The following is a 21,890-nucleotide window of genomic DNA, read 5'->3' as shown; positions in this document are numbered from 1 at the left end:
ATTACGTTGATTTATTGAAGTCCGCCAGAAGCAAGGCGCTGTTGATTCAATACATTCCTGCTATGACAGGATTTAACACAGGCATAGAAATAGAAGTTCAGAACATTCACAGAAAGAATGAAAGAAATAATTCATTCATTCATTTCCACACTCTGGACTGGTGGCCAGCCAATCACAGGGCACATATAGACAAACAACCATTCACACTCACATGACAATAGCCAATCATGAATTATAAGAAAACTCACAATGAGCTTATCAACCCATGGGAAATTGTTCATCGATTCACGGTGTCGGCTTAGAAAGAAAGCTAAAATCATCACACTGCGACTTAACACTCAAAGGGTAGTTACGAAATATACAAGAGGAGTACCATTCATTCATTCATTCATTTTCTACCGCTTATCCTCACAAGGGTCACAGGGGTGCTGGAGCCTATCCCAGCTGTCTTGGGGCGAGAGGCGGGGTACACCCTGGACTGGTGGCCAGCCAATCACAGGGCACATATAGACAAACAACCATTCACACTCACATTCATACCTATGGACAATTTGGAGTCGCTAATTAACCTAGCATGTTTTTGGAATGCCGGAGCAAGTCCCCGGAGAAAACCCACGCATGCCGAGTGTGGCCGAGGGTGGAATTGAACCCGGGTCTCCTAGCTGTGAGGTCTGCGTGCTAACCACTCCTCTAGAAAATTAATTCATTCATTCATTTTCTACCACTTATACTCAAGAGGGTCGCAGGGGGTGCTGGAGCCTATCCCAGCGGGTTACACCCTGGACTGGTGGCCAGCCAATCACAGGGCACATATAGACAAACAACCATTCACACTCACATTCATACCTATGGACAATTTGGAGTCGCTAATTAACCTAGCATGTTTTTGGAATGTGGGAGGAAACCGGAGTACCCGGAGAAAACCCACGCATGCACGGTGAGAACATGCAAACTCCACACAGAGATGGCCGAGGGTGGAATTGAACTCGGGTCTCCTAGCTGTGAGGCCTGGGTGCTAACCACTCATTCATCGTGCAGCCAGAAGCTGAAATATTGCAGAATAACCTTGACTGGGGATCGAACCAACCATCAGGTTGGTAGACACCCACATCCTCATGAAGGTCGCGGGGGTGCTGGAGCCTATCCCAACTGTCTTCGGGCGAAAGGCGGGGTACACCCTGGACTGGTGGCCAGCCAATCACAGGGCACATATAGACAAACAACCATTCACACTCACATTCATACCTATGGACAATTTGGAGTCGCTAATTAACCTAGCATGTTTTTGGAATGTGGGAAGAAACCGGAGTACCCGGAGAACATGCAAACTCCACACAGAGATGGCCGAGTGTGGAATTGAACTCGGGTCTCCTAGCTGTGAGCCCTGGGCGCTAACCACTTGTCCACCGTGCAGCCCTAAAGAAATAATGAGCTGAGTAATTAATGATTTAAGCAGATGCAGGCCACAATAAAATAAGATGATTAGACACAAACATTACAGTACCCAATACCATGTGATGACAGGATTTATGGCATCAATGAAATAAAACGTCCACTTTGCCCAACGCGGGAATGTTAGTTTTACAATGACCTCATGAGAATGAGAAAACCGGATGATGATTTAATTCAAATATGACCTCAGTTATTCACGTATTCCGCGCTGCGTGTGTTTTTATGGAAGTGGGGATCAAGCCCGAGAGGAAGATCCCCCACCGACGTGTGTCTTTGCGCTGGGAAAAAGTTTTTACAAAACAACCCCGGGTCCAAGCGTGGGCCTCTGACAGGATTTAAATAATATCATGGAAAATGTTAAAGCTTCAATTTGAAGTCAAGTCAACCACAGCGCATCCTTCCTCGCTAAGCTAACAATGTGGAACTCAGGCTGTTCACCCAAAGGCAAAGACCAAGCAATCATTTAACCGTGGCCCCGAATTATTCCCCGCCCATCCTTCCAGAAAATACAATCTGTACTCAGGCGTGGAATTTTTAGTGATCACATAAGACGGATCCCAGTGATCCCAGTTTGTGTATTCAGAAATGATACGCCACCTGTAATAGCTGTTTCGGAGTCTGGGATCATTTTGCCTCCTTACTGTTTTAACAAAGCACTGTCTGTGTGGAGGAATTAAGACTATGTATGTACTGTCATGTATGTGAAGCACTCAGGCATCGTTATAATATGTACCTAACATAATAATAATAATAATAATAATAATAATAATAATAATAATAATAATAATAATAATAATAATAATAATAATAATAATAATAATAATAATAATAATAATAATAATAATAATAATAATAATAATAATAATATATTATATTATAATAATGATAATAATATTACTACTACTAGTAATAATATAATAATAATAAAATATATTTTTAAAATAATAATATTACCAGACAACAACAATAATAATAATAATAATATAATTATAATAATATATAATATAATATATTATATTATAATAATGATAATAATATTACTACTACTAATAATAATATAATAATAATAAAAATATATTTTAAAAATAATATTACCAGACAATAACAACAATAATAATAATAATAATAACAATATAATATAATATTAATAATAATATTAGAATTATAATAATATAATATATTATAATAATTATAATAATATTATTAATATAAATATAACATTACAAATATATTAAAAAATAATAATAATATTACCAGAAAACAACAATAAATATAATATAATATAATATAATATAATATAATATAATATAATATAATATAATATAATATAATATAATATAATATAATATAATATAATATAATATAATATAATATAATATAATATAATATAATATAATATAATATAATATAATATTAATATAATATAATAGTATATTATATTATATTATATTATATAATAAAAGTGAATTATATTATATTAATATAATATAATAGAATATTATATTATATTATATTATATTATATTATATTATATTATATTATATTATATTATATTATATTATATTATATTATATTATATTATATTATATTATATTATATTATATTATATTATATTATATTATATTATATTATAACAATATATAATATATTATATAATAATAACAATAACAATAATAATAATATAATAAAAATATATTTAAAAATTATAGTAATATTACCAAACAACAACAACAACAACAATAATAATAATAATAATAATAATAATAATAACAATAATACTACTAATAATAATAATATAATTATAATAAATAATATAAAATATTGTATTATAATAATTATAATAATATTAATAATAATAATATAATAAAAATATATTTTAAAAATAATAATAATATTACAAGACAACAAAGATAGAGCATTTGCACAGGTATCTGAGTCTTTACCCAAGTGTCTTCCTGTGTCTTCCAGACATGAACGAGTGCCAAACCCCAGGTGTTTGTCCTACGGGCGTTTGCACGAACACAGAGGGATCCTTCTCCTGCATGACCTGTGACCCCGGCTTCACTGTGGCACCCAATGGTCTCTCCTGTGAAGGTGAGTTTCCGTCTCTCTCTCTCTCTCTCTCTCTCACAGGCCCATTCAATCATTTGTTTTTGCTCAGCCAATCAGGAATAAAGCTAAATAAAGCTAAATATGACAAATTAATATCTAACTAAAAGCAGCATGGTGGACCAGTGGATCTGGACTACAAGGCTGCATACCGACACCAAACTGTAATCTGCTCGATAAACCATTTCTTTCATCCGTCATTCATCATTTTTTCCAGTAATTTTTCCGGGATGAAAAAAATATGACTTTCCAAATATTTTCAAACGGTACATAATAAAGCGCTAATTGGAAATGGAAGGACTTCATAAAGATGACAAAACTTGGCAAAATCGTCATGACGTGTTTGTGTTTGGACGCAGATACGAATGAATGTGATGACGCGGGTCTTTGTGTGGGGGGGCGGTGCACCAACACCATTGGATCCTATACTTGCACCTGCCCGGCCGGGCTGGAGTTGATCGATGGGACGTCCTGCAGAGGTATAAAAATTATACTTCCCTTCTTATCGCTGGCATAGAAAGTCGACATTTATGTTTATTCGTCACAGATATCAACGAGTGTTTGAGCGTGGCGGGAATATGTGGGGAAGGAGAATGTCTGAATAGCGAAGGCTCCTACGTGTGCGTCTGCCCCGACGGGTATGACACCCTAAATGGGCGGACCGCCTGCCGAGGTACAGTAATTGATAATACAGTATTGACCTTATTATTGGAACATGGTCTTCGGTTGAAGAACCCTTTGGAGTATGCCCAATTTATGACCGAATTTGTTTAGTCCCGCCACAAGCCACTGGTCATAGTCCTGGGGGGAATAGGGGCCATCAGTTATGGACGACAATCTTCTCTTTTCAACAGCTGTCTTCGGGGGAGAGGCGGGGTACACCCTGGTGACTGGTGGTCAGCCAATCACAGGGCACATATAGACAAACAACCATTCACACTCACATTCATACCTATGGACAATTTGGAATCGAACCTAGGTCTTCCCGATCTCCTCATCAAAGGACCCACCTAAACATTTCAGAATCGTTATTTTCATTTTGACACGGAAGATAAGCTCTCAGTGCTGTTTAATGGCCTTATTTCATGTCTTTATGCCGCACACCATGCACACTCACACAGTTGACGAAGATCATTTCAATGGCACCCATTCATCTATCCATCTGTTTTCTATGCTGCCTACCGTCACTTGGGTCATGGGTATGCTGGAGCCTATCCCAGCTGTCTTTGGTCGCCAGCCAATTGCAGTCATTCATTCATTCATTTATTTTCTACCGCTTATCCTCACGAGGGTCGCAGGGATGCTGGAGCCTATCCCAGCTGTCTTCCAGGCGAGAGGCGGGGTACACCCTGGACCGGTGGCCAGCCAATCACAGGGCACATATAGACAAACAACCATTCACACTCACATTCATACCTATGGACAATTTGGAGTCGCTAATTAACCTAGCATGTTTTTTTGGAATGTGGGAGGAAACCGGAGAAAACCTACCCATGCACGGGGAAAATGTGCAAACTCCACACAGAGATGGCCGACGGTGGAATTGAACCCCGGTATCCTAGCTGTGAGGTCTGCGCGCTAACCGCTAGACCGCCATGCCGCCTTTTCAACAAATTGACTGTCAAAATAATTTTGACAGACCTCACAGCTAGGAGACCCGAGTTCAATTCCACCCTCGGCCATCTCTGTGTGGAGTTTGCGTGGGTTTTCTCCGGGTATTCCGGTTTTCTCCCACATTCCAAAAACATGCTAGGTTAATTAGCGACTCCAAATTGTCCATAGGTATGAATGTGAGTGTGAATGGTTGTTTGTCTATATGTGCCCTGTGATTGGCTGGCCACCAGTCCAGGGTGTACCCCACCTCTCGCCCGGAAGACAACTGGGGTAGGCTCCAGCATACCCATGACCCAAGTGACGGTGGGTAGCATAAAAAACAGATGGATAGATGAATAGGTGTCATTGAAATAATCTTCGTCAATTGTGTGAGTGTGCATGGTGTGCGGCATAAAGACATGCTAACATGCTACATGCTAATCCAGCATGTAGCATCTATTAATATTTACGAGTCGGCGGCTGAGGTGGATATTTTCATATGTTCAAACAAGCCACTTGTTGATAATATATTGTATAATACTCCATGTGGACTCATTGTGTGCCAGATTGTTACAAATCTTCATCCACCCTCATGTCTCTAACTCAGATGTTGACGAGTGCAGTAAAGAGAACGTGTGCGTCCGGGGCCAGTGCGTCAACACCGATGGCTCCTTCATATGTTTATGTGAAGCCGGCTTCAAGTACAGCGAGGACACTGCTGATTGTGAAGGTAAGAGTGTTGCATTGAATACGATATTCATACATAACATGATATTCTATTTGGAGTAAGTAAGTCATTTTTCCATTGGCCAAAGCAGGTACAACCAGTCATGATGTGCTATATATAAATATCACTATATTGACACTTACTATGGTACCCATTATGGCATTGGATGCTCATATCACCTTGTACTTCGGTACGAGGTACATTATTTTAAAAAAAACAACAAAAAAACCTTAAACTGTATTATGGAAAGCAGGAAGTGAACAAATGTAACAGTTACTGATTGTAAAAGTACCAGATGGAGGGGTAGGATTTAATAAGCTTTGCTTCTTCCTACTCCTTTTGGACATGTGGAACTGTGAACTGATTATGTGATGCATTCAATTGTAATCTGATGCATGTTCAAATGAAGTAAAACCATTAAAAAAATGAAAAAAAAATTGAAAAAATAAAAAAAGAATTTTATTAAAATGAATAAATAAAAAAATTACATAAAAAAATAAAATAAAAATAAAAATTAAAACAAATAAAACAATTAAAAACATTTTTTAATTAAAAAAAAATAAAAAAAAACTCAAATTATATTAGGAAAGCAGGAAGTGAACAAATGTAACAGTTACTGATTGTAAAAGTACCAGATGGAGGGGTAGGATTCAATAAGCTTTGCTTCTTCCTACTCCTTTTGGACATGTGGAACTGTGAACTGATTATGTGATGCATTCAATTGTAATCTGATGCATGTTCAAATGAAATAAAACCATTTAAAAAAATGAAAAAAAATTGAAAAATAAAAAAAAAGAATTTTATTTTAAAAAATAAATAAAAAAATTACATAAAAAATAAAATAAAAATAAAAAATTAAAACAATTAAAAACATTTTTTAATTAAAAAAATAAATTAAAAAAACTCAAATTATATTAGGAAAGCAGGAAGTGAACAAATGTAACAGTTACTGATTGTAAAAGTACCAGATGGAGGGGTAGGATTTAATAAGCTTTGCTTCTTCCTACTCCTTTTGGACATGTGGAACTGTGAACTGATTATGTGATGCATTCAATTGTCATCTGATGTATGTTCAAATGAAATAAAACCATTAAAAAATTAAAACAAATAAAACAATTAAAAAAAAAATTATAAAAAAAAATAGGAAACCGGAGTACCCGGAGAAAACCCACACGAAACTCCACACAGAGATGGTTGGGGGTGGAATTGAACTCGGGTCTCTTAGTTGTGAGGCCTGCGCGCTAACCACTCGATCTCCGTGCAACCATGAATCAATCAATGGTTCCATTTTCAATATTAAAAATACTAGTATAATAGTATAAAATACTAGTATAAAAATACTTTATATATTTGAGCTTATGCTACATTTATAATAACTTCCAAAACCAAAGTTGACCAGGACAAATTTCTGAAGCCACTCTTCCAGCTTTCTTCCATAAGGATTCCTTGATGACATGGAAGTGTCTTTCCCCTAAGGAGAAGCGTCGTGAATGACCCCATTGTGAGCGGGAGCCATTTCTCCCTCTGGAACGTCTCCCTTTAGCTCCTTCACGAGTTCTTTGATTGCTGTGATAATATTGTTTTTGGCCATTCCTCTTGCCTGCTGCGTTCATGGAGGACAGCTACACCACAGGCTTCCTGCCTGGACGACCGACTACAGCTGCACAGCCACCACACTGGAAGCAAAGAGGGGGGAGAAGGGGTCACATGTGGTTGCATTCGTGCCCCCTTTTTATGCCCTTTTCTAACCAACCACTTTCCTCTCTCTCTGCAGACCTGAATGAGTGCAAAGAGTTCGGAAGCTCGGTGTGTGGTACCTGGCGCTGCGAGAACACTATCGGCTCCTACCGCTGCTTTATGGGCTGCCAGCCCGGCCTTGAGGGAGAAGACGCCACAGACTGCGGTTAGTGGTCAAACCACATGTAGTTAAAGGAATAAAAGGGGGGGGGGCACAATTTACTGTATTTGAGGAAAGACAGGCCAATTCTAAGCATTTTTCACCAAAGCCAAAGAGTCCCTACATGAGTCCTGAGAGTTCCACCTTTGGAATTTTACCGTTGGTTCCAGGCTAAACGTGGTCTGGAATACTAAACCACTTTGTGGCAGCGTTCTCCATAGCGGTACGGTACCTAAACTGTGGCGGTGGACACGTCGTAGTGTGTTAGCAGCCACATATCAAAGAAAGTAATGTATATCTTGTTGATTGTGTATTGACTGTAAATTACACATCGGTCGGTCCAATTCCGTGTACCAAATTTCATGGCGATTCGGCGAAACATCCGAAGTTTACTTTAGGTGTTGACCTGTGTGAGAAATTTCTTCGTGTTTAATGATAGCGCCACCATGTGGTGGTGGTATTTGTCAGAAAAATAATAGCACAGGAAACAACACAACAACACAAACCTGTCCGGGTAGCATTATTCCTTTCAATTCAAACAAACAGGACTGGACTGGACTGGAAACAGGAGTTCAGAACATTCAGAATGATATTGAAACATTCCATTCAATTCCACCCTCGGCCATCTCTGTGTGGAGTTTGCATGTTCTACGGGTACTCTGGTTTCCTCCCACATTCCAAAAACATGCTAGGTTAATTGATGGAAAAACTTGAAAAAAAAAATTAAATTACAAAAAAAAAAAAAAATTTATTTTATTTTATTTTATTTTATTTTATTTTATTTTATTTTATTTTATTTTATTTTATTTTATTTTATTTTATTTTTAAAAATTATCAGTGAATGATAAAGATGGCTTTCTAACGGTGTATTATCTCACATTTTACAGAAAAAAAACTAAAAAATATATTTGTTTTAGACTGCACAGTGGTCGAGTGGTTAGCGCGCAGACCTCACAGCTAGGAGACCCGAGTTCAATTCCACCCTCGGCCATCTCTGTGTGGAGTTTTGCATGGGTTTTCTCCGGGTACTCCGGTTTCCTCCCACATTCCAAAAACATGCTAGGTTAATTAGCGACTCCAAATTGTCCATAGGTATGAATGTGAGTGTGAATGGTTGTTTGACTATATGTGCCCTGTGATTGGCTGGCCACCAGTGTAGGCGGGTGTACCCCGCCTCTTGCCCGAAGACAGCCGGTGACGACCCTCGTGAGGATAAGCGGTAGAAAATGAATGAACATTATTCCAACAGTAAAATATGGTGGTGGTAGTGTGATGGTCTGGGACTGTTTTGCTGCATCAGGACCTGGAAGACTCACTGTAATAAATGGAACCGTGAATTATTGTTAATATGCAAATATGGGCAGTACGGCGGAAAAGTGGTTAGCTCGCAAGCCTTAAAGCTAGGAGACCCGAGTTCAATTCCACCCTCGGCTATCTCTGTGTGGAGTTTCCATGTTCTCCCCGTGCATGTGTGGGTTTTTTTCCGGGTACTCCGGTTTCCTCCCACATTCCAAAAAAACATGCTAGGTTAATTAGCGACTCCAAATTGTCCATAGGTATGAATGTGAGTGTGAATGGTTGTTTGTCTATATGTGCCCTGTGATTGGCTGGCCACCAGTCCAGGTGAAACTGAGGCGCATCAGGGACGTGGTAGCCCGCAACAATCTGGAGTGTGTCTGGCGAAGACATGGTGTGAGACCTGATCATTTCTTTTGATTCGGGGACAGGATTGTCAGCTTAGATGGCTTGCATACCTCCGCTGGTCTTGGTTCCAATTCACCCAGTTTAGCTAGCTTTGTTTGTGCGTTTGCTCCATCTGGAGCCCCAAAGCTGTCCAACTACAATAGACACGTCTCCGTGACATCCAGAGTCCACTGACTCTCGTGTGTGTTTACTGGCAAAGACAACTCGGGTTGGCGATATTTGGCTTTCTTGCGCAACCGTCGGATTTCAATGGCTTGTTTTATTCTCAAGCGGAGGATCCGTCTTTGTTGCTCTCGTCTTAGAACAACAAACCAGCTTATGAGTTTTTTGGGAGATGAAAGAGCCAAGCGTTTATCTCTTCTTGAGACAGGATCCAAAGAGTCATCAGACAACCACAGACAAAAAGGGGAAAACAGGCTGAGAGCATCCGAATGGAATGATGCTGTCTGCACACAGATGGAAGCTGTCAATGTTAATAGCTGGTAGTTTGGATTCACTGTTGTTACATGCATCATTTGTAATAGCATGCGCTAACGTTAACAACAATAACTAGCCCAAATTCTGGACATGATACACTTCAGATGTCACAAATACACCAAATAGTGGTAGCATATCGAAAGATAGCATTCATTCATTTTCTACTGCTTATCCTCACAAGAGTCGCGGAGGGTGCTGGAGCCTATCCCAGCTGTCTTCTGGACCCCGCCTACACTGGTGGCCAGCCAATCACAAGGCACATATAGACAAACAACCATTCACACTCACATTCATACCTATGGACAATTTGGAGTCGCTAATTAACCTAGCATGTTTTTTTTGGAATGTGGGAGGAAACCGGAGTACCCGAAGAAAACCCACATAAACTCCACACAGAGATGACCGAGGGTGGAATTGAACTCGGGTCTCCTAGCTGTGAGTCCTGCATGCTAACCACTCATTCATTCATTCTTTTTCTACCGCTTATCCTCACGAGGGCCTATCCCAGCTGTCTTTGGCCGAGAGGCGGGGTACACCCTGGACTGGTGGCCAGCCAATCACAGGGCACATATAGACAAACAACCATTCACACTCACATTCATACCTATGGACAATTTGGAGTCGCTAATTAACCTAGCATGTTTTTTATGGAATGTGGGAGGAAACCGGAGTACCCGGAGAAAACCCACGCATGCACAGGGAGAACATGCAAACTCCACACAGAGATAGCCGAGGGTGGAATTGAACTCGGGTCCCCTAGCTGTGAGGCCTGCACTCTAAGCACTCATCCACCGTGCATCATTTTCATTAATTCATTCATTTTTTACCGCTTATCCTCACGAGGGGTGCTGGAGCCTATCCCAGCTGTCTTCGGGAGAGAGGCGGGGTACACCCTGGACTGGTGGCCAGCCAATCACAGGGCACATATAGACAAACAACCATTCACACTCACATTCATACCTATGGACAATTTGGAGTCGCTAATTAACCTAGCATGAAACCGGAGTACCCGGAGAAACTCCACACAGAGATGACAAAGGGTGGAACTGAACTCTGGTCTCCTCGGCCCTCTTTAATTCATTTGCTCTCAAATATGTATTTATACGTTTTTTTTTTTTGAGAGGTGGTGATGCAACTCCGTAATAGAAGAGAGTACATTTGGTGCAGTTTTAAGCCAAAAAAAACGTCCACACAAACGTGTAATACACACAATGCTCTCGTCATTCCGCCTAAAATTCTGAAGCTATTTTGGTCTGCTTGTAAAAATGATCAATCCTTCTAACTCTCATGTGTAGTTTCTTAAGAGGGCGTTGTTTTGTTTTTTAAAGCCACAGTACTTATCTTTAGCTCTGCCAACTCTCTTTTAGATTTAGCCATCATAACACAAAACAGAGGGCGGCACGGCGGTCGAGTGGTTAGCGCGTAGACCTCACTGCTAGGAGACCAGAGTTCAATTCCACGCTCGGCCATCTCTGTGTGGAGTTTGCATGTCCCCGTGCATGCGTGGGTTTTCTACGGGTATTCCGGTTTCCTCCCACATTCCAAAAACATGCTAGGTTAATTAGCGACTCCAAATTGTCCATAGGTATGAATGTGAGTGTGAATGGTTGTTTGTCTATATGTGCCCTGTGATTGGCTGGCCACCAGTCCAGGGTGTACCCTGCCTGGGATAGGCTCCAGCACCCTGTGACGCTCCGGAGGAAAATGAATGAATGATTGATTCATGGCTGCACGGTGGTCGAGTGGTTAGCGCGCAGGCCTTGCAGCTAAGAGACCCGCGTTCAATTCCACTCTCGGCCATCTCTGTGTGGAGTTTGCATGTTCTCCCCGTGCATGCGTGGGTTTTTTCCGGGTACTCCGGTTTCCTCCCACATTCCAAAACAATGCTAGGTTAATTAGCGACTCCAAATTGTCCATAGGTATGAATGTGAGTGTGAATGGTTGTTTGTCTATATGTGCCCTGTGATTGGCTGGCCACCAGTCCAGGGTGTACCCCGCCTCTCGCCCGGAAGACAACTGGGATACGCTCCAGCACCCCCGCGACCCTTGTCGGATAAGCGGAAGAAAATGATTGAATGCGATTGGCTGGCGACCAAAGACGGCTGGGATAGGCTCCAGCATATCCGTGACCCAAGTGATGGTGGGCAGCATAGAAAACAGATGCATAGATGAATGGGTATTGAAACGGGTATTGAAACCATTGAAATGATCTTCGTCGATTGTGTGAGTGTGCATGGTGTGCGGCATAAAGACATGAAATAAGGCCATTAAACAGCACTGAGAGCTTATCTTCCGTGTCAAAATGAAAATAACGATTCTGAAATGTTTAGGTTGGTCCTTTGATGAGGAGATCGGGAAGACCTGGGTTCGATTCTCTGTGCGGAGTTTGCATTTTCTCTGCCCGTGCAAAAAAACATGCTAGGTTAATTAGCGACTCCAAATTGTCCATAGGTATGAATGTGAGTGTGAATGGTTGTTTGTCTATATGTGCCCTGTGATTGCCTGGCCACCAGCCATCTCGCATGAAGACAGCTGGGATAGGCTCCAGCGACCTTAGTGAGTATAAGCAATGAATGAATGAATGAAGGTTTTAGGATACTGTAAGTGACTTAAGGATGCCCTCAGTATCATATTGGAATTGGGCCCGGTTTCCATATGGGAGGGGATGATTCTTTGCTTAAGAATGTCACCAGTTCATGTTGGAATTCCTGAAACATGGAACAAAAAAACATCCCAGAGAGGAATCAGCGCATGAGGGCATCGGTTATTTTTATTTTTTTTGCTCCAGATGTTCTGACAATATTGTACTTAGTACAATAGTAGCATCCATTACTGATGTGTCTACATTTAGAAAGAAGGTCAGGCTAATCACAGCGGTAATATTTTTTTGGGCGGAAAAACGACGCGAACCAGCTTTCCTTTCTTAAATCTTTCCATGTAGTAATCAGTTGAGTCGGTTTCAAACTCATGCACAAGTGTAAATTGCCTGCAGGGAAGAAATGAGGCAAAATTGGGGGGGGGGGGGGTAAGAAGGTGAGGAGTTCAGCTTCCTACGGAGGTGATGAGGTTGAGGGGTTTAAAAAGAGAGCAAAAAAAAAAGACCTCCACTATCTTAACCATGTCGTGTGTTAATCTGGAGCACATGGGAACACTCGAGTGTCGAAAATCCACACTTTGGGCAACCCCCGAGCGTGATCGAACCCATGTGTCGACGCTATTTCACACACACATGAGCAAGAATGGCAATAATGACATATTAAGGCAATTGTATTTGTGCGCTTTTACGGCCGCTACGTCTCGTAATTTGGGCATAACCACAACCGATCATAGTAATCGGTACCTTAGTACATGTATGGGAAAAAAATACACACACACGTATTTACTTTTCTGTATGCTAACTATGGCGGAAGGTTGGCATGGTTTTGACCACATACAATTTCCGCCGCTTTGCAAGTCTTATTACAGGCGAGGCGTATAGCTCGAGGGCATTTACCGAACGTAGGACGCTAAATTAAACCTTCAAACAATGTCACATGTTTTACGTGTGCACAACACTTACAGCCCACTTGTGGTCCATATGCCTAAATTGCATAAAAAAAACACTCTTTCCCCCTCCTGTTTTGTGTTCATTCATTCATTCATTTTGTTCCGCTTTTTCATCGCGGGGGTGCTGGAGCCTATCCCAGCTGTCTTCGGGCGAGAGGCGGGGTACACCCGCCTACACTGGTGGCCAGCCAATCACAGGGCACATATAGACAAACAACCATTCACACTCACATTCATACCTATGGACAATTTGGAGTCGCTAATTAACCTAGCATGTTTTTTTTTTGGAATGTGGGAGGAAACCGGAGTACCCGGAAAAAACCCACGCATGCAAACTCCACACAGAGATGGACGAGGGTGGAATTGAACTCGGGTCATCGAGCTGTGAGGTTTGCGGTCTAACCACTCGACTACCGTGCAGCCCTTTTTCAAGACCTGTTTTCGAATAATATAAGACAAAAAAATAATAATGTTTAAAAAAAGACTGGCATGTGTGTGCGAGTGACAGGAAGAAAAGCTCTGACTCCATTTGTTTGCATGTAAAAATCTTTAGACCTCAAATATAAGACGACTTGTGTTTTTCAGACTTTTTCTATAAAAAAAAAACAACTTCCCAAAAAAACTAGTTTGTGGTCTGCAGAACAATTTCAGCTACGGGACGTTGAGCTAACCACTCGTCCACCGTGCAGCCTAGAAATTAGCATGCTAAATATTATTTTTTCTACTATATTTCTGCAGTAGCAAATAAATACAACACAATTCCTCTTCTTCAAGAAGTCCACGGCCAAGTTGAGTAGTTGAGGTCTGCACGCTAACCACTCGACCACCGTGCCACCCATTCCTAATCTATATGATGGCAAAATCCCAATGATTCGGTCCCATTTAGCCTGTGAAAGTGGTTGGAAACTGGAAGTTCTTTTTTTTTTCCTTCATTATCTTCATTTTATTCAACGGAGACAGCCTTATGAGTCCACGGGGTTCGAATCCAACTCGTGATACGCGGATCACATGTCTACAGAGTGAGGCACGCAAGGACTTTTAATGTGTTTATTGTGATTGATACAAGCACGAGGCGAGTTCAGGCGCTGTTGTGCTTTTATAGGCAGCATTTTTCTTTGTAAAAAGGCCTTCCTGTTTTCTAAGCCTAGTTTACGATTAGTCATGGAAACTTTTAGACAGCGGTGCTCGCAGGGGGGGGGGGGTGGTTACCAAAGAAGAACGTCAACACAAAGTAGGCTGAAAGTAAAAAAAAAAAACAGTGGGGCGTAAATGCTAAAAATAATCTCATGTGACGTTCATGAGAAACAGTGAATTTGTAATCAACACCATAAAAAATAAAAACAACCCCCTAGTATTTATTTTGAAGCTACGCCTATTAGCCTACACCAAAACAACAAAATGCTCCTCCATTATTAAGCTATTATTGGATCCCCTGTAAGTAGGAAGGTATTTTCTTATGCAAGTTACTGACATCATTCCGAGATTAGGCTTTTCCTCTTGAGGGAATCACAAGTTGGTCCACATCTAACACATCTAACACAGTACTAAAATACTTTGAAAAGCTTTGCTATTGGCCGTCTACTTCATGAAGAAGAGGAATTGTGTTGTATTTATTTGCTACTGCAGAAATATAGTAGAAAAAAAATAATATTTAGCATGCTAATTTCTAGGCTGCACGGTGGTCAAGTGGTTAGCTCAACGTCCCCTAGCTGAAATTGTTCTGTAGACCACAAACTAGTTTTTTGTTTAGTTTTTTTTTCACCTCGTACTTCGGTTCGTGTCAAAAAAAAAACTTGAATTATACTAGGAAAGCAGGAAGTGAACAAATGTAACAGTTAGTGATTGTAAAAGTACCAGATGGAGGGGTAGGATTTAATAAGCTTTGCTTCTTCCTACTTCTTTTGGACATGTAAAATTAAATAAAATTAAATAAAATAATTGAAGTTATTTTTTCCCTTTAATTTAATTTTAAATTAAATTAGGAAAAAATAAGGAAAAAATAACTTCAATTATTTTATTTAATTTTATTTAATTTTAAATTTTAAATAAAATTAAATAAAATAATTGAAGTTATTTTTTCCTTTAATTTTATTAAATTTTATTAAATTTTATTAAATTTTATTAAATTTTATTAAATTTTATTAAATTTTATTAAATTTTATTAAATTTTATTAAATTTTATTAAATTTTATTTAATTTTATTTAATTTTGTTTAATTTTATTTAATTCTATTTAATTAAAGGACAAAAATAACTTCAATTATATTAGGAAAGCAGGAAGTGAACAAATGTAACAGTTACTGATTGTAAAAGTACCAGATGGAGGGGTAGGATTTAATAAGCTTTGCTTCTTCCTACTCCTTTTGGACATGTGGAACTGTGAACTGATTATGGGATGCATTCAATTGTAATCTGATGCATGTTCAAATGAAATAAAACCATAAAAAAAATAATAAAAATTAAAAAAACATTTTTATTAAAAAACAAAAAAAACTTAAACTATGTTAGGAAAGCAGGAAGTGAACAAATGTAACAGTTCTGATTGTAAAAGTACCAGATGGAGGGGTAGGGGTAATCTGATGCATGTTCAAATGAAATAAAACCATTAAAAAAAATGTAAAAAAATTAAAAAACATTTTTTAATTAAAACAATAAAATTAAAAAAAAACTTTAATTATATTAGAAAGCAGGAAGTGAACAAATGTAACAGTTACTGATTGTAAAAGGCTGCTAGTTTGCTTTGTATTCGGGTTTAATTTCTATAGTATTGTCCTTTGGGGACACTTTTGTGAGACACTGTAAAAGTACAAGTACAATTATCTGTACACTAAATAGGGAACATTCTGGTGGTCCAGGTTTAACAAATCTCCACTCCTTGCTGACAACCCTTCTGGATTGACTTAAAACATATCATTTTCCATAGTTTCCTGGAATTAACTTACAAACACCGGTGTTTGAAAACCCTGTCAGTGAACTGTATAATACATACTATATGTCCACCATCTTTGACATGTTAGAAACACTGCGGTTTGGCTTATGCTAGCGCGGGACTTTTTTCATTGCCAAAACAAAACCCACCAAGCGTCTGTCACTTTGAGAGTCACCGTGTGAGATGTTATGTTACGGTGTAAATTGATTCAAGCGAAAAGATACAATTTCAGGCCGCCGTCAACTTCTCATGGTTGCCTTTTCCAAAGATGGCTGCCCACTTTTAGCTTAGAATCGTCCTTGTGTACAGTGAACAATATATTGAAAACACGCATCTAACACAGTACTAAAATACTTTGAAGAGATTTGCTGTTGTTTACTCAACTTCCAACTCTGCCGTCTACTTCTTGAACAAGAGGAATTGTGTTGTATTTTTTCACTACTGCAGAAATATAGTAGAAAAAATAATATTTAGCGTGCTAATTTCTAGGCTGCACGGTGACCGAGTGGTTAGCTCAACGTCCCCTAGCTGAATTTTTTCTGTAGACCACAAAACAATATTTTTTTTAGTTTTTTTTCACCTCGTACTTTGGTACATGACAAAAAAAAAAATTTAATTATACTAGGAAAGCAGGAAGTGAACAAATGTAACAGTAACTGATTGTAAAAGTACCAGATGGAGGGGTAGGATTTAATAAGCTTTGCTTCTTCCTACTCCTTTTGGACATGTGGAACTGGGAACTGATTATGGGATGCATTCAATTGTAATCTGATGCATGTTCAAATGAAATAAAAACATTAAAAAAAATTTAAAAAAATTAAAAAATTTAAAAATTAAAAAAATTTTTTTTATTAAAAAACAAAAAAAAACTTAAACTATGTTGGGAAAGCAGGAAGTGAACAAATGTAACAGTTACTGATTGTAAAAGTACCAGATAGAGGGAGCTGAAATTGTTCTGTAGAGCACAAACTTGTTTTTGTTTTTGTTTTTGTTTTTGTTTTTGTTTAGAAATAGTCTGAAAAACACAAGTCGTCTTATATTTTAGGTTTAATATAATATTTTAGATTTATACATGCAAACAAATAGGTGGCGCCAAATGGAGTCAGAGCTTTTCTTCCTGTCACTCGCACACACGACAGTCTTTGAAAACATGATTTTTTTTTGTCTTATATTTTTCCAAAACAGGTCTTGAAAAAGGGCTGCACAGTGGTCGAGTGGTTAGCGTGCAGACCTCGCAGCTAGGAGACCCGAGTTCAATTCCACCCTCATCCATCTCTGTGTGGAGTTTGCGTGGGTTTTCTCCGGGTAGTCCGGTTTCCTCCCACATTCCAAAAACATGCTAGGTTAATTAGCGACTCCAAATTGTCCATAGGTATGAATGTGAGTGTGAATGGTTGTTTGTCTATATGTGCCCTGTGATTGGCTGGCCACCAGTCCAGGGTGTACCCTGCCTCTCGCCCGAAGACAGCTGGGATAGACTCCAGCACCCCTTGTGAAGATAATCAGTAGAAAATGAATGAATGAATGCTAATTTCTAGGCTGCACAGTACACAAGTGGTTAGCACGCAGGCCTCACAGCTAGGAGACCCGAGTTAAATTCCACCGTCTGCCATTTCTGTGTGGAGTTTGCATGTTCTTCCTGTGCATGTGTGGGTTTTTCCCGGGTACTCCGGTTTCCTCCCACATTCCAAAAACATGCTAGGTTAATTAGCGACTCCAAATTGTCCATAGGTATGAATGTGAGTGTGAATGGTTGTTTGTCTATATGTGCCCTGTGATTGGCTGGCCACCAGTCCAGGGTGTACCCCGCCTCTTGCTCAAAGACAGCTGGGATAGGCTCCAGCATTCCCGCGACACTCGTGAGGATAAGCGGTAGAAAATGAATGAATGCTAATTTCTAACTAATTTATCCTTTCACTTGTTATTGTAAGTCTAATTAGAATTGAATGTGGTTTCTGCTGTGGCCAGTGTAAACAATCACTTTGTGTTCAATTCTTAAGATGTAGACGAGTGCCTCAACGAAACCATCTGCGGGAGCCATGGCTTTTGCGAGAACACCGACGGCTCCTACCGCTGCCAGTGCGATCAAGGCTACACAAACCCACCCGGAGACCCCAGCAAATGTGTCGGTATGTAAATGCGTTGCACTTGAAGTCATTTGAGTCCAATACAATATGTTTTGTTCTAATTTCCACACAATTTTTCCCATCCTAGAGTCAAAAAATGTTGCCCATCATCCATAATCCTTATATGAAAAACACATCTTTCTATTTTCTGTGCATTATAAAGATACACAATCAGCTAAAAAAATTCTAGTTTTATATACCTGCTATATACATTCATAATAACAATCAATACTTACAGTATTTTGCCGTACTTTGGTGATTTTAAGTATTACCCGAACTTCCTTCCTGTGCATATTGATTTCATGTAGTAACTTAGAAAGTACTGCTACCTGTAGTATTAACTTTTTCATACGCTATTCTTAAAGCGGCGACCATTGTTATGTCTCTGCAGTGATCCCATAACCATGTAGTGTGAAATTTGAGCGTAAAGTCGACTATAGGGGTGTTATTTTATGTCTACCGAGCTCTAATAATGGTAAAAAAAACATATTGAGAATATCATAAACAGGTTTTCTATGCTGTAACTATGGAAATATTTAATTTATTAATATTAATATTGAATCCTACTTGGTGTGGAATGTTTTTTTTTAATATTTTTGTGTAGCTCAACAAATAAAAAAAATATAGTTTTTTGGGGCAGTTCTTTTTGTTTTTGTTTTTTTTAGAAAAAGTCTGAATAACACAAGTCGTCTTATATTTGAGGTCTAAAGATTTATACATGCAAACAAATAGGTGGCGCCAAATGGAGGCAGAGCTTTTCTTCCTGTCACTCACACACACATGCCGGTCTTTGAAAACATGATTTTTTTTGTCTTATATTTTTCCAAAACGGGTCTTGAAAAAGGGCTGCAAGGTGGTTGAGTGTTTTTTTTTTAAATATTTTTTGTTTAGCTCCCCTAGCTGAAATTCTTCTGTAGACCACAAACTAGTTTTTTGTTTTTGTTTTTTTTTAGAAAAAGTTTGAGTCAGAGCTTTTCTTCCTGTCACTCGCACACACATGCCGGTCTTTGAAAACATGATTTTTTTTGGTCTTATATTTTTCCAAAACGGGTCTTGAAAAAGAGCTGCAAGGTGGTTGAGTGTTTTTTTTTTAATATTTTTTTTAGCTCAACGTCCCTGAGGTGAAATTCTTCTGTAGACCACAAACTAGTTTTTTGTTTTTGTTTTTTTTAGAAAAAGTTTTAAAAACACAAGTCGTCTTATATTTGAGGTTTTTGTTTTTGTTTTTGTTTTTGTTTTTGTTTTTGTTTTTGTTTTTGTTTTTGTTTTTGTTTTTGTTTTTGTTTTTGTTTTTGTTTTTGTTTTTGTTTTTGTTTTTGTTTTTTTAGAAAAAGTCTGAAAAATAAAAGTCGTCTTATATTTGAGGTCTAAAGATTTATACATGCAAACAAATAGGTGGCGTCAAACGGAGTCAGAGCTTTTCTTCCTGTCACTCACACACACATGCCAGTCTTTGAAAACATGATTATTTTTTTTTGCCTTATATTTTTCGTATATATAAATGAAGCACTAAATTACATCAGCAAACAAAAAAAAATTGTCTTTTTGTTAGCTAGACCTGCTACCATCCCAAAACAAAATGGAAGTACGGCAGTGACAAGCACGTTCTAATTATTTTATTTCCACGAAAAAAACGGTACTTTTGCGGCGCACATGGCATTGTGTACCTCGTCCTTTACTGACCTATCGACCTCTTCCTCTCAGACGTGAATGAGTGCGAGATGAGCCTGGCGCTGTGCGGGGGGGCCCTGTGTGAGAACTTCGACGGCAGCTTCCTGTGCATCTGCCCCAGCGACAATGAGGAATTTGATCCCATCACCAGCCGGTGCCGCTCCCTGGGTAAGGGAACGCCGTCTGCGCCCACAGTGCCTCACAGGACTTAATTCTAACGTGGAGTTTTTCGCTTATTTAATGAGCCGTGTGTCATTATCCAAACAACACGGGCGACTAGGTGGAACGCGACTTAAGTGTATCTTTTTCGACCTGGTTTTGCTTACATTTGTTTTTTCGAGGTATATAAAATATTTGGATGAGTCTAATCCAGGGGTGGGCAAACTACGGCCCGGGGGCCACATGCGGCCCGCCAAGTGTTTCAATATGGCCCGCCTGTTTTTTCTAAAGTATTTCATTTAAAGTCAACGTACAACCTGGCATCGTGGCTTGGGCCAACTTTTCGATGGTTGAGGTAGCTGCTTTATCAATTTCGTTATTTGATGTGGTCTGTTGTTTACAAAATGCTCCTGGAAAAAGGAGCACAAGCACAATAATAATAATAATAATAATAATAATAATAATAATAATAATAATAATAATGATAATAATGATAATAATACTACTATTATATTAATATTGTTGTTAATAATATTAATATAATAATGGTAGTAATATTACAAAATGCTCCTGGAAAAAGGAGCACAAGCACAATAATAATAATAATAATAATAATAATAATAATAATAATAATAATAATAATAATAATAATAATAATAATAATAATGATAATAATGATAATAATACTACTATTATATTAATATTGTTGTTAATAATATTAATATAATAATGGTAGTAATATTACAAAATGCTCCTGGAAAAAGGAGCACAAGCACAATAATAGTAATAATAATAATAATAATAATAATAATAATAATAATAATAATAATAATAATAATAATAATAATAATAATACTATTATATTAATATTGTTGTTAATAATATTAATATAATAATGGTAGTAATATTACAAAATGCTCCTGGAAAAAGGAGCACAAGCACAATAATAGTAATAATAATAATAATAATAATAATAATAATAATAATAATAATAATAATAATAATAATAATAATAATAATAATAATAATAACAATGTTGTCAATAATGATAATAATACTACTATTATATTAATATTGTTGTTAATAATATTAATATAATAATGGTAGTAATATTACAAAATACTCCTGGAAAAAGGAGCACAAGCACAATAATAATAATAATAATAATAATAATAATAATAATAATAATAATGTTGTCAATAATGATAATAATAATACTATTATATTAATATTGTTGTTAATAATATTAATATAATAATGGTAGTAATATTATTATTATTAACAAAATAATAATAATAATAATAATATAATAACATTACTATAACTAATAACAATAATAATTCTAATAAAAATAACAATAATAATAATACATTTATAACACACTTTACATCAAATAAATGATTTCAAAGTTCACATATAGCAGATTGCATGACACTTTTACATGTAAAATATGTGTAAAAATATAGGTGTAAAAATGGACTGTTACGTGTAAAATACTACA

General features: G+C 37.8%; 1 protein-coding gene across 4 annotated transcripts in view; it reads left to right on the top strand.

The window, feature by feature from the left end:
* Positions 1 to 21,890, top strand: part of LOC131139964 (latent-transforming growth factor beta-binding protein 2-like) — a 169,949-nt gene that overhangs the window by 129,620 nt on the left and 18,439 nt on the right. For 3 of the 4 annotated variants that reach the window (XM_058089942.1, XM_058089940.1, XM_058089943.1), the window contains 7 exons: positions 3,421 to 3,546; positions 3,921 to 4,040; positions 4,109 to 4,234; positions 5,762 to 5,884; positions 7,656 to 7,784; positions 18,434 to 18,562; positions 20,264 to 20,398. In XM_058089942.1, the coding sequence (XP_057945925.1) occupies positions 3,421 to 3,546; positions 3,921 to 4,040; positions 4,109 to 4,234; positions 5,762 to 5,884; positions 7,656 to 7,784; positions 18,434 to 18,562; positions 20,264 to 20,398 (888 nt within the window). The remainder of the gene's footprint in view (positions 1 to 3,420; positions 3,547 to 3,920; positions 4,041 to 4,108; positions 4,235 to 5,761; positions 5,885 to 7,655; positions 7,785 to 18,433; positions 18,563 to 20,263; positions 20,399 to 21,890) is intronic. The other variant, XM_058089941.1, reaches the window with a different exon arrangement.

Source organism: Doryrhamphus excisus, chromosome 13, assembly GCF_030265055.1.
Source record: "Doryrhamphus excisus isolate RoL2022-K1 chromosome 13, RoL_Dexc_1.0, whole genome shotgun sequence".
NCBI lineage: Eukaryota > Metazoa > Chordata > Actinopteri > Syngnathiformes > Syngnathidae > Doryrhamphus > Doryrhamphus excisus.
The sequence above is the reverse complement of the archived record's forward strand: the minus strand, read 5'-3'. Positions and strand labels throughout refer to the sequence as shown.